Genomic DNA, 13874 nt, shown 5'->3' on the forward strand with positions numbered 1-13874 from the left:
ATTTTAAGTTCAATATTATTGAATTTAGAAATCTAAATATACTTGTTTGTTGTAGTTGTTGAATCCGAAAATAGGATTGTTTGTTGCTAAAATATTGTTCAATCAAATTTTAGTTGTTCTTTGTTGTTCAATTTGTGTTCATGTGATTTGTTGTTGAAATGTTGTTAAAATCGTGTTCATGTGATATTGTTGTTATGATGTTCATCCGTGTTCATATTGTTGTTTGAACATTGTTAGAAATTGATCATATTGTCTATATTTTGGTTAAGTTTGATTAATTGATGTGTTATAGCTGATGGGTAGTTTGGTAATTTATAGTACTTTCGGGGGTAAAATAGTAATTTGCAATAGGGTCAGAGGGGTAGTTTAGGAATTGTACATTTTGTAATTGTTTATATGAAGCATGGGGGACAAAATAAAATGGGGTGGGTTGTGATATGGTTATTTAATATAAAGGGGGGACAAGATTTAATTTAAAGGGGGAATCTTGCATTATTTTATGTTAGGCATGGGGGACAAAATGAAATGGGGTGGTGTGATATGTTTATTTAATGTAATGGGGATGAGTGGGAAGATAATGGGTTGGGTAGAGAAAAAGTATTGATTTTAATTAATTGAAAGATTTATGGGATGAGATTATATATATGAAGTCTTGAACACAAGACAAGATAGACAAATAAGAGGAACAGAATATAAGAGAAAAATACACAGATACGAGAGAGAGAAACAAATCTGAAAATAAGAGAGAGAAAAGGGCTGAACATTTAAGAGATAGAAAATTCCGAAAAATATTTAAGCTTTCAAATAAAAAAAACCTAAGAAAAAACATTCTGCTTTCTTTTGTTGTTTGAAATTAGAATTAATTGTTGTTTCATCAAAGCTGGAAGCTTTTGTTTTTTGGGATTACTACTCCACCGGTCTGTTACTGGGTTGTTACTGTTGCTGGGCTATTGTTGCTGTGTTGTACTGATTTTACTGCTGCTGCTGATTCTCATATTCATTTTCTTTTGCTTCCAATATCAGGTACACAACTGAAAAGCTGGTTATTGTAATCCGAAATATGAAGCGTGAATACATATGAAGAATGAAAATTTGAAGTTTTAATTTCGTTTTTTTTCTTTGTTCCTTTTGTTGATTGTATTTAAGCTATTTCATGAATTACTAAATAATGACTGGAATAAGAAAATAATATCATAAGTTAGTCTGTAATAAATCGGTTCGGCAAAATAGGTTAATTCACTAGTTATGAAGGCTTCAAGATTATAGGTTGATCATGAACAAGTAGCTAAATTTAGCTAAGACACGAATTTAAATTAAACATCGTAAATTAGGCATTAAGGCATGACTTGAGCTTAAGCAAGATTAGAAGAACGTTTAAGTCTAATAAACTTTCTAATAAGCTTTAGTAATTTTGGTTAAATTTAGTTTCAAATGATTGTGAATAATTAATCTCAATAATATTTTTTTTAAAAATAACAATGCTGAGTTTTAATCTAGCTATATTTGTTTATTTTGAATATTAGTTGTTGAATTTTTATTTAATTTATAATTTTCGAAATTAAGAATAAAATTCCTTTTTCATTTGTATGAATCAAGCAATTAGCGTGTCATGTTTTCTTAAATAATAATAATAAAAAAAACGTAATTAATTAGGATTTTCTTTATTCATTTTAGAGACTAATTTTAAATAGCAAAATGTAGTCGCTTTAAGATTTATCCATTTAGGAAAATAAATGAGATGAGCCTCGCTTAATAAAATGTATAGATTGCGGGGCCCTCAATAAATGTACATTTAATTGCTTAGAATTAAGGAGGAGTCGTTTTAGCAAATTTCACGGCCCTACCCCAAAGTAATAAATCGCTAATTGCTTTAGGCGCGATATAATAATAATACATTCTTAAACACGGGTATGCATTTATGCGACCCAAATCCAAATCCCAAAACATTGAATAAAAATACGTTCCGGATCGTGGATGCATTTTATGTGACCCAATCCAAAGACATGTTTTTAAACGATGTTCACATTCTTTAAAAAATATAATAATGAAAGCGGTAAAAAGATAAAACTTGCACATGAGTCCATATTTGTATAAAATCAGATAATCAAGCCAAATATAACAGTTGAGCGACCGTGCTAGAACCACGGAACTCGGGAATGCCTAACACCTTCTCCCGGGTTAACAGAATTCCTTATCCGGATTTCTGGTGCGCAGACTGTAATACAGAGTCATTCTTTTCCTCGATTCGGGATTAAAATAGGTGACTTGGGACACCCTAAATCTCCCAAGTGGCGACTCTGAAATAAAGAAATAAATCCCGTTTCGACTGTCCTTTAATTGGAAAAAATCCCTTGCACCCTCGCGGGGGCGGAAAAAGGAGGTGTGACAAGTACTACCCGGAGTCCATATGAGGCTCTTAGGGAACTTTGACACATCCAAAGATGAGAGAAAGGCTTTGGATCATGATCTTTATAGTTGGTTCATCTCATATTTCAGACATGGAGTCTGAATTAGGCTCCCCTTGGTTGTACTTTTAATTTTGCTTTTCTTATTTCATTCCGGGCTGTAATAACTTGTAATAACTATTGAGGATAGCTAGTGAAAAGGGAGGGAATCATGCATGCAAAGGGGTAGATATCATGTTCATAGGGAATCATTATACTTCTGCACTTCTGCATTTCATATAGATATCATGTTCATAGGGAATTATTATACTTCTGCACTTCTGCATTTCATATAGTTACTATGTCTATAGGTTTCTGCACTTCTGTATTATATAGAGACCATGTCCATAAGTCATTTCTGAAATTCTGCATATCATATAGATAATATGCCTATAGGACTTCCTGTAATTTGCATGTGCATCTGTCATTAGACAAACCTGTTTATAGTAGTTAAATAACTAACTACATATAGATGACTTGCTTATAGGATTTTTGCATATCAATAACAATGTTTTTAAAGTCAACAATGCCTAGAAAGCATGCCTATAGGAATTAACAACCTAGTATGAAATGTTTTCGTTCACCTATAAGTCTAAATCAGCAATATCATTATCTAACATCTGCAAAATCTTTTGTCAAAACTCGTCTTCCCTGAATAACTGATGACCTCTTCGAAAATCAATACACTTCATCTTTTCTAAAATCAGTAGATATCATGCCTATATGTTTCGTCTAACACTTAGGTAAGCCTTAGGATAAAAGTTATGACTGCACCTGTTTTTTTGTTAATTACAACCAGCGGACAGGTCTAATTCGGACTTCTTTTATGAAAATATGTGATAAATTAGCTTGCTTTAGCCTTTTAAGTTTTAATCAGACCCTAATCAGTACGTGTAAGACATGCTAAACTATATGCTTTCTTTGATTTGAGGAGGTTTATTTGAGCCATACCTGTTTATGTGTTTTCCCCAATACTTGCTATATATGTTTTGGTTGTCGCCTTAGAATTTTGTCCTTTTAAAACTGCAAAACCTCATACCCCTTTCCCCTTTTAGGATTAGTAGTCCCAAGTACCTCTGGGACTGATAATAATGGGGCGGGTAATAGCATACAATAAGAAACGAAACTATTTCGCACTTTAATACCTTAACGGGGTGGGAAAGGGTAGATATAGATATGATGACCACACGATAACATCTCGTGTAGCCCCTCTTTGAGGAGTGATTATCGGATGCTGTGTGGGGTGATCCATATTATTTGTAAACCTAGGACCCCCCTCCCTTTACTTGTTTATTTTCATTACTTTCAGAATTTGTGAACTGTTTTCCTCAAAAACTCAGCTTCTTTTTGTTCCTTTAAACTTTAATCTATTTGCAACTATTATGTAAAAAAAACCCCTTTATTTGAGACTTCTACTTGCCTACTTGTTTCTTAAAGTCACAATTGTAGCATGGCCGGGAACCACACTAGTGAATCCTGAGGGGTGCCGAGCACCTTCCCTTCAGGATAATTTCAAGCCCTTACCCAATCTCTGGTTTTCCTAAATCAAACTCTTCTTAGTGTCCTAATGCACTTTAATCATTAGATGTCGGCTCTTCAATTTAAACCCAATTCCCAAAAGGGAACGAGTTGTCCTACCAAGTGTCATAAACCTGATTTCACGAGAAAAAGAGGGCGCGACACTTATAAGATAACGAAGTGCTGCATGATCCATATGGACAATGACCTTTGCACCCATCAAGTACGGGCGAAACTTCTCAATTGCAAACACAATGCAATGAGCTCTTTCTCTGTAACGGTGTAGTTGACTTGGGCACTATTCATGGTCTTACAAACATAGTAGAATAGATGAAATTTTTTGTTGATGTGTTGCCTCAAAACAACCCCAACTGCTACGTCACTTGCATCATATATGAGTTCAAAAGGGACACTCCAATTTGGAGCGGTGGTGATGGGAGTAGTTGTCAACTTAAGCTTTAACAATTCAAAATCTCTCATGCAATTATCATTGAAATTAAACTTAGCATCCTTTTCGAGAAGCTTGTACAACGGGTTCACCAACTTAGAGAAATATTTGATGAAACACCGATAAAACCCTGCTCAGCCTAAGAAACTCCGCACACCCTTCACCGAAGTCGGAGGTGGATGTTTAGAAATCACCTTAATCTTTGCCTTGTCAACTTCAATTCCATTCTGTGAGATTTTGTGGCCAAGGACAATGCCTTCCTCGACCATGAAATGACACTTCTCCCAATTGAGCACCATGTTCGTGAAAATAGCTATCATACACCTTTGAAATGTCGCTGGTGCATTGCACAAACCAAATGGCATCCTCTTGAAAGCGAAATTACCATAGGGACATGTGAATGTTGTTTTATTTTGATCCACCAGAGCAATAAGGATTTGGTTGTAGCCAAAATACCCATCAATAAAATAATAAAAATCATGGCCGGCCAACCTATCAAGCATTTGGTCTAAGAACGGAAGTGGAAAATGATCGTTCTTTGTGACTTTGTTGAGCTTGCGATAGTCCATACTCACTCTCCAACCGATTACCATTCTTGTAGGAGTCAACTCATTCTTATCATTGGTGACCACCTTCACCCCACCTTCTTTGGGACACATTGAACCGGAGAAGTCCACGAACTATCAAAAATGGGATAGACAGCCCCGACATCCAAACACTTGATAATCTCCTTTTTGAAAACCTCTTGCATCGCCGCATTGAGTCTCCTTTGATGTTCAATAGATGGTTTGGCTCCTTCCTCCAAGTTGATCTAATGCATGCAAAATGCGGGGCTTATCCCCCGAATATATGCCAATGTCCACCCAATAGCCTTCTTCCTCTTTTGTAGTGCCACCAATGTAGAATCTATCTGCATGTTAGTTAAACAAGAGGAAAGAATAACCGGTAAAGTAGAACAAGGGCGAAGAAATTCATACTGAAGATGTGGAGGAAATGGCTTCAACTTCAAGGTAGAAGGCTCTTCAATGAAAGGCTCTATAGGAGGAGTTGTCCTATTTTCAAGATCCAAAGATAGTTTTTGGGTTGCATAATTGTACGACCCCATTCCGTGCAAAGAGTCTAAAGATTCCATCAAAGTTGAGCAAGACAACCTCCAACATATCACCAACATTGATTGTGGCACTTGTATCATCAACAATAACATCGGTCACTAAGTCCACAAAAGAGCACACTTCATTGCTATTTGGTTTTCGAATGGATTTACACATATGGAAAACCACTTGCTTATCACCCTCCCGGAAGGTGAGTTCTCCGACTTCCACATCACAAAGAGCCTTTACCGTAGCAAGTAAAGGTCTTCCAAGAATAACCGGCACCTCATAATTAACTTCACAATCAAGAATGACAAAATCCATCGGAAGAATGAATTTATAGACACGAACCAAGACATCTTCAATCATTTAAGTTATCTTCATAGTGCGATCAACCATTTGCAATCTCATAGAGGTGGATCCTTTTTTTCCAATTCCCAAGGTTTTGAAAACCGAATAGGGCATCAAATTGATACTTGCCCCAAGATCACAAAGAGCTTTAGCAAACTCAGCACTTTCAATTGTACAAGGAATCGTGAAAGCACCGAGATCCTCCAACTTAGGTGCCATTAAATGCACAATTGCACTCACTTGATGAGAGACTTTAATAGTTTCAAAATTCATAGACCGCTTTTTTGTCACAAGATCCTTCATGAACTTTGCATAACCATGCCATATTTTCAAGGCTTCAACTAATGGCACATTGATTGAGAGATTCTTCATCATTTGAATAAACTTCTTGAATTGGTTTTTACCATTTTTCTTGAAAAGTCATTGAGGGTATGGAGGTGGAGGCTTAGACAATGGTACCTTAGCCCATTGCATTTTCGGTTCCGATATGTCAATAATGTGATCCCTAGACGGTTCAACTCCTCTTGAGTCTCTTCCACACTATCATTAATATCAATCTGAACCTCATCATTAGATTGCTCTATATTGTTCGGGGTCTCTTCTTCTTGTACCACTTGTTCTTCCTCCACAAGTTTCCTTTGACTTGAGGTAGGTACATTCCCACCTCTTCCACTTCTTGTAGTAACGGCCATAGAATGCCCCGTGTTGTTTCTACCCTTTGGGTTCACCACCGTGTCACTTGGTAGTGCCCCTTTAGGATGAGTATTTAGAGATTGAGAGATTTGCCCCATTTGAACTTCTAAGTTGCGGATTGATGTGTTGTGTGATGCAAATTGGGCATCCGAATCGGCATTCTTTTCCATCATTTGCTTGAATATGTTCTCAATACGCGCCATCTCATTGTTTGAAGAACTTGGACAATGGGAAGGGTAAGGAGGTGGGTTGCTTGGTTGTTGATACATCAGGGGCCTTTGAAAACCCGACCCCCTATTTCCTTGATTATTGTTCCATCCACTTTGATTGTTACACCCCCTCCCCCCAATTTCCTTGATTATTGCCACTCCAATTTCCTTGATTGTTGTTGTTATGCCAATTGATTATTGCCACCACTGCAATTTCCTTGGTTGTTAGAATTCCAATTTCCTTGATTGTTTTGAGGTCGCCATTGTTGTTGGTTTGGGCCCTGGAAGTTATTTTTTTGCCCTTAAAATTTGTTCACATATTGCACCTCCTCTTCTTGTTCCTTATAAGAATCATCTTGATCAAAACCATTATCCTCTTGCACATAATTCTCCACTCGATGTTGCACTTGTGGACCCTTGGTCCTCCTCTTGTTCACCATCATTTTCACTCCCTCCATGGCATTGACTTGCTTAGGACTTTGCACTTGTTGAAGTTGAGCCTTTGCTAATTGATTCATGGTGGTAGTCAATTCGGCAATGTCTTGTCCATGGTCATGCAACTCTTTGTAAAGGTGGATCACATTGGGATCACCTTGTGGAACATTACCCCAGGATTGCCATGCCGATGATTTTTTGCCATTTCATCTAAAATATCACATGCCTACGCATATGGTATAGTCATGAAATTTCCACTGGCAAGTTGATTCACCACACCTTGGTTGGTCGTGTTAATCCCACGATAGAAGATTTGTTGAATCATGTTTTCCGTCATATTGTTGTTGGGACATTCCTTGACCATTGTTCTATACCGCTCCCATATCTCGTGTAGTGGTTCATTGGGCTCTTGCTTGAATGCTAGAATCTCATCCTAAAGTGTAGCCATGTGCCCCGGAGAGAAGAACATAGAAATAAACCTTTTTTCTAACTCACCCCAAGTATGAATGGAATGATTCGACAAACGTTCCAACCAATCTAAATCGTTCCCCTAAAGAGAGAAGGGAAAGAGCCTTAGCCTCAATGCATCCTCAAAAATATTTATTTGTTTGCTTCCCCAACAAGTGTCCACAAATTCCTTCAAATATTTGTACGCATTTTGACTTAGAGCATCGGTGAAGAAACCTTGTTGCTCTAGCAAGGTGAGCATCACATTGGCGATTTAAAAGTTGCACGCCCTAATACGGGGAGGGACTATTGCACTTGCATATCCTTCATTAGGTAACACCCGGTATGGATCCGCTCGTGGTGGAGTTGGGGGGTGGAGCAAGGACATTGTCATGAGGCACTCGGTGATAACTAGGGATTCTAGTCCATTTTAAACTCCTTTTTACTTGAGTTTTGATTAAAAATGTATGCAGAATAGTCCCAAAGGCTTACATATTGTACTTTGTTGCAGGGTTTGGTCAAAAAGGTGACAATTAGTCAAAACCAGCTTAAAAAGGAGTGAAACATGCACAAGTACCAAGAACAAGTCCAAGCACAGTTAAAACAGATCCACTGCGGCCGCAATCCATTTAGTGCGGTCCGTAGTGAGGAGAATCAGAGAGGTGCACTTTTGGAGCCTAAGGCAATGCGGACCGCAGAGGATTTAGTCGGTCCCAGTGGCCTCTTTGCAGCCGCAACCCATTTTGTGCGGTCCGCAAAGATGGGGGATAGAGAGTTAGGAGTTTGAAGATGAAGGCCAATACGGTTCGCGATCCTTTTTGTGCGGACCACAACTGATGCCACCACGGCCGCGATGCATTTTATGCGGCCCACAATGGCCAGATTCAGAGAATGTGTTATCAAGCTAAAAAGCCTCATTGTGGTCCGCGGTGCATTTTGTGCGAACTGCATACCTCGTCAGGGGTATTTTTGTCTAGAAAATTCGGCCTAGTATAAATACTTTCTTTTCACATTTTAGGGTATGTTTTGTAATCTACTTTTTAGCAGAACTCGTGAACGACTGTATTTGACTATTTTGAGTAATTTTATAGTGGGTTTATCATTGAATCTTCAATTATTAGCTTGTAATTAAATCTTATGGGTTATTCTTCCTCTATTTCTCTGTTTTCTTTCATTATTATGAGTAGCTAGACCCATTAGCAAGGGTTGTGGGTCAACCCTAGTGTGGGTATTTGATGTTTCTTTTGATTTAAGGCTTAGATGTTTATGGGTGTTGATATTTGGACTGATTTGTGTTTTCCATGTTGAATTAGTGGTTACAAACACTAATTTGTGCCTATTTGATTTGGGTTCTCCTTGAGAAAGAGAACTTAAGTCTAGGAAAATCAGTCCAACAAGGAATTGTGATGTAATCAAGAGATTGATAGCCCCAATTAAAGGCTTAAACCTAGAGATAGTAATACCCGACTTGAGCCTATATTGCTTGCACAATTTTAACACCCAATTGGTATTGATAAAGTCAATTAGGGCAAAATCACTCAAGCTACCTAGAGGTATAGAGTGAATAAATCCGTGCATTGGCTATATCATAATCCCCAACATAACGTCTTTGCCTTAGGCTTTAGATCTCGTAAAGTATTCACCTAGGAGAAAGTCACTTCCCTAATGCCTCTTTAACTAATTAGAAAACCCTACAAGCAATCATTCTTAGTTTAATTTAGCTTATCATTAGCATAAATATTCGAAGTAATATCCAACCAAAAGAGGATTGGAAGAGTAATTAAGAGCATTACGCATCTCTAATTTAGATAGGAGTCTAATTCCCACTTCTAGCTCCCTGTGGATTCGATCCCCACCATCCGGGTAAAAGCTGCTTCGACCGCTCTTGCCACTCCGTAGTGGTATAGGGTTGGCTCTGATCACGCCATTGCCGGGGCGCTAACGGTTTTGGCTATCTATCTAAATATTTTTGTGTATTGTTCTTCTTTCCTTTTACGTTACTAATTTATATGTGTCACAACTTCAGGTACAAAATGGCAGCAAACAACGCACCTTTTGGAGATCTTCCACCGGGGGAGGAGGTAGATGACAACGTTAATGATGAGGTTCGTATTGTGCCTCAAGGACAAAGGAAAGGCCGCCAGGCCAATGATAATATTCTAGACCCTCCCCGCCACCTCCAAGAGTGGCTCCTCGAGTGCTTCCCAACCAAGAATATGCAAGTGCAATTGCCCCACCCCGGATCCGTGTGGGCAATTTTCAAATTACAAATGTGATGCTGACATTGTTGGAGCAGCAAGGGTATTTCACGGGCGCTGCCAATCAGAATGCTTACAAACATCTCAAGGGTTTCATGGATACCTGTTGGGGGAGCAAGCAAACTAATGTGTTAGAGGATGCACTTCGGTTGAGACTATTCCCTTTCTAACTTAGAGGGAAGGCATTGGATTGGCTTGAACGACTTCCCAACCATTCCATCACTACTTGGGATGAGTTGGCGAATAAATTCATTGCAAAGTTTTTCTCGCCGGGGCACATGGCAGCATTGAGAGATGGGATCTTAGCTTTCAAGTAGAAACCCATCAAACCATTACATGAGATATGAGAGCGATATAGAACCATGGTAAAGGAATGTCCCAACAATGATATGACTGAGGTAATGATACAACATACTTTCTACCGGGGCATTAACACAACAAATCAGTGCATAGCGAACCAACTTACTAAGGGTAATTTCATGAAGCTGTCTTATGATGAGGCTTGTAACATTCTTGACGAGATGGCTGACACGTCCTCCGCTTGGCAAAGTAGAGCCAATGTGCTATAGGGTAACCACACGGTCACTCACTTGCACAAAGAGCTACATGATCATGGGCAGGCGATAGCAGAGCTGACAATAATAATGAACCAGCTAGCAAAGACACAATCATAGCAAGTTCAAAATTCACGCCAAGTAAATGCTATGGAGGGTGTCAACCTGCTTGTGAATAAAAGAAGACAAAGAGGTCAACAGAACCAAGGGAGTTTGGATCAATATGACAATAATTGTGGTGAATTCCAAGATGATGGTTATGATGGGCAGAATGAAGAGGTGTAATACATGAATAACTATCAAGGCCAAATGAGCAATTCTTCCAACCAACAATAATCGAGACCCCAAGGCGATTGGGGCAATCAACAACAACATAGAAATAGTAACTGGGGAAACAACAACCAAAATTCCAATTGGGGCAATCAGAACAATAATTAGAACAATCAGGGTAATTGGAATGGCAACAATAACAACTAGGGTGGTAATAACAATCAGGGTAGTTGGAACAATGGCAATCAAGGAAATCGGGGGCAAGCCTTTCAAAGGCTCCCAATGTATCAACAACCGAACAATCCACCCCCATTTCCATCCCAAGGTCCTAGTTCTTCCAACAATGAAATGGGGAGAATTGAAATGATGGTTGAATAGATGATGAAAAAGAATGCGAACTCTGATGCTCAGTTGGCTTCCCACAATACTTCAATCAGAAACTTGGAGGTTCAATTAGGCCACATCACAATCCTTGAATACTCGCCCTAAGGGGGCTCTACCAAGTGACACGGTAGTTAACCCGAAGGGTGAGAACAATCATGTTATGGCAGTAACTACAAGAAGTGGAAGAGGCGGTGATGTGAATGCCTCCAAGCAAAAAGAAATTTTGAGTGATGAAGTTGAGTTGCAAGAAGATGAGATTCCTTTGGTGGTTGAAAATGTGATTGATGAGAACGTGAATGAGGAAGTGAGGATTGATATCCAAGATGTCGAGGTAGAAACTCAGAATGACGTGAACCTAATAGGGAACACATAATAGACATGCCGAAGCCAGTTGTGCCTAAAGCCAAGGCTCCTTTGCCAAGGCCACCTCTACCTTATCCTCAAAGGTTCGCGAACTGGAAAAATGAGAATCAGTTTAAGAAGTATATTGACATGATGGAGAGCTTATCCATTAATGTGCCTTTGGTGGAGGCTCTAGATCAAATGCCGAATTATGCTAAATTCATGAAGGACTTGGTGACAAAGAAAAGATCCATGGATTGTGAAACTATCAAGATGACCCACCAAGTTAGTGCAATAGTGCACTCAATGGCCCTGAAGCTAGAAGATCCCCGTGCTTTCACCATTCCTTGCACCATTAGGAGTGTGGACTTTACGAAAGCTCTATATGATTTGGGGGCGAGTATTAACTTGATGCACTGCTCAGTTTTCAAGACTTTGGGTATTAAGCAACCGAGGCCGACTTCCATGAGATTGCAAATGGAAGATAGAACTATGAAAAGACCATTGGGTATCATTGATAATGTTCTTGTCCGGGTGGACAAATTTATCTTGCCAGCTGATTTTGTGATCTTGGACTGTGAAGTAGATTATGAGGTTCCAATCATATTAGGAAGACCTTTCCTTACTACAAGGAAGATCTTAGTTGATGTGGAAGCAGGGGAACTCACTTTCGGGTGGGTGATGAGAAAGTGGTCTTTCATGTGTGCAAGTCAATGAAGCAGCCCAACAGTTCTGAAGTGTGCTCTTTTGTGGACCTTGTCATGACAGTGATAGTTGATGATACTAGTGCAATGATCAATGTGGAGGACCCTCTAGAGTTAGTTTTGTTGAATCTTGATGTAAACAAGGATGAAGGCTGAGTGGAGTGCGTGAATGATTTACATGGAATGGGCTCTTACTCTTATGAGCCTAGGAAACTCTCTTTGGATCTTAAGAATAGGAAGACTCCACCAACAAAACCTTTAATTGAGGAACCTCTGGTATTGGAGTTGAAGCCGTTGCCTCCACACTCAGGTATGAATTCTTAGGCCCTAGTTCAACTTTGCCAGTTATTCTTTCCTCTTGTCTTACTAACATGCAAGTTGATGCCATATTGGTGGTGCTTCAAAAGCAGAAGAAGGTAATTGGATGGACCTTAGCTGAAGTTTGGGGGATAAGACCCGCATTCTGTATGCACAAGATTATTCTGGAAGATGATGCAAAGCCCTCCTTGGAACATCAAAGGAGGTTGAACGAGGCAATGCAAGAAGTTGTGAAAAAGGAGGTGATCAAGTGGTTGGATGCCGGGGTTGTGTACCCTATCTCTGATAGCTCTTGGACTTCACCAGTGAAATATGTGCCGAAAAAGGGTGGTATGACCACAGTTACAAATTTGCAGAATGAGTTGATTCCAACAAGGACTGTTACCGGGTGGAGGGTGTACATGAACTACTGCAAGTTGAATAAAGTGACCCGCAAGGATCACTTTCCATTGCCTTTTCTTGATCAGATGCTAGACAGACTTGCGGGGCGTGCCTTCTATTGCTTCTTGGATGGGTATTCTGGGTACAACCAAATCTTGATTGCTTCGGAAGATCAGGAGAAGACCACCTTCACTTGTCCATATGGCACCTTTGCCTTTTCTAGGATGTCTTTTGGGTTGTGTAATGCACCGGCTACATTTCAGCGGTATATAAGGGCCATTTTCACCGATATGGTGGAAGATATTTTGGAGATGTTCATGGACAACTTTAGTGTTGTGGGGGACTCGTTTGATGAATGTTTGAAAAATATTGATAGAGTGTTGGCCCGTTGTGAAGAAACCAATCTTGTTCTTAATTGGGAGAAATGCCACTTCATGGTTGAGGAGGGAATAGTTCTTGGGCATAAAATTTCAAAGCATGATATAGAGGTGGACAAAGCAAAAATTGGTGTGATTTCAAGGCTCCTTTCCCTATTTCTGTCAAGGGAGTTAGAAGTTTTCTTGGGCATGCGGGGTTCTACTGGTGATTTATCAAAGACTTTTCGAAGGTAGTGGATCTCTTATGCAAGTTATTGGAAAAGGATGCCAAGTTCGTGTTCGATGAGAGATGTATGCAAGCCTTTGAACTTCTCAAGCACAAGTTGACCACCACTCCTATTATTACCGCACCCAATTGGAGCTTGCCTTTCGAGATTATGTGTGACACGAGTGATGTTGCGGTTGGGGCGGTCTTGGGTCAAATAGTGAACAAATTGTTTCATCCGGTGTACTATGCGAGCAAGACAATGAATGATGCTCAAGTGAACTACACGGTGACTAAGAAAGAGCTTTTGGCTATTGTGTTCGAGATGGAGAAATTTCGGCCGTATCTCATGGGTGCCAAGGTCATAGTTCATACCGATCATGCCGCACTCCGGTACTTGATGACGAAGAAGTATTCTAAAGCTAGACTGGTGCGATGGGTCTTG

At 39.4% G+C, this 13874-nt stretch overlaps 2 protein-coding genes across 2 annotated transcripts; one reads left to right on the plus strand and one right to left on the minus strand.

Moving 5' to 3' along the window:
- Positions 1-5870: 5870 nt before the first annotated feature.
- On the minus strand, positions 5871-6748 carry LOC138877730 (uncharacterized). The gene is made up of 2 exons (XM_070157361.1): positions 6364-6748; positions 5871-6193 (listed from the first exon to the last, which is right to left on the minus strand). Exons 1-2 carry the CDS (start codon positions 6746-6748, stop codon positions 5871-5873), a joined length of 708 nt encoding a protein of 235 aa, XP_070013462.1.
- A 4732-nt stretch (positions 6749-11480) lies between these two features.
- Positions 11481-12304, plus strand: LOC138877731 (uncharacterized). The gene is made up of 3 exons (XM_070157362.1): positions 11481-11703; positions 11869-12118; positions 12232-12304. Exons 1-3 carry the CDS (start codon positions 11481-11483, stop codon positions 12302-12304), a joined length of 546 nt encoding a protein of 181 aa, XP_070013463.1.
- Positions 12305-13874: the final 1570 nt, after the last annotated feature.

Source organism: Nicotiana sylvestris, chromosome 9 (genome assembly GCF_000393655.2).
Source record: "Nicotiana sylvestris chromosome 9, ASM39365v2, whole genome shotgun sequence".
Taxonomy (NCBI): Eukaryota; Viridiplantae; Streptophyta; class Magnoliopsida; order Solanales; family Solanaceae; genus Nicotiana; species Nicotiana sylvestris.

Coding starts and splice junctions, on each gene's coding strand:
- LOC138877731 (XM_070157362.1), top strand. CDS start 11,481: ATGCCGAAGCCAGTTGTGCCTAAAGCCAAGGCTCCTTTGCCAAGGCCA. Junction 11,704..11,868: donor AAAGAAAAGATCCATGGATT/GTGAAACTATCA, acceptor TGCACTGCTCAG/TTTTCAAGACTTTGGGTATT. Junction 12,119..12,231: donor GCAGGGGAACTCACTTTCGG/GTGGGTGATGAG, acceptor TGATGATACTAG/TGCAATGATCAATGTGGAGG.
- LOC138877730 (XM_070157361.1), bottom strand. CDS start 6,748: ATGGCGCGTATTGAGAACATATTCAAGCAAATGATGGAAAAGAATGCC. Junction 6,194..6,363: donor GACTCAAGAGGAGTTGAACC/GTCTAGGGATCA, acceptor ATGTGCCATTAG/TTGAAGCCTTGAAAATATGG.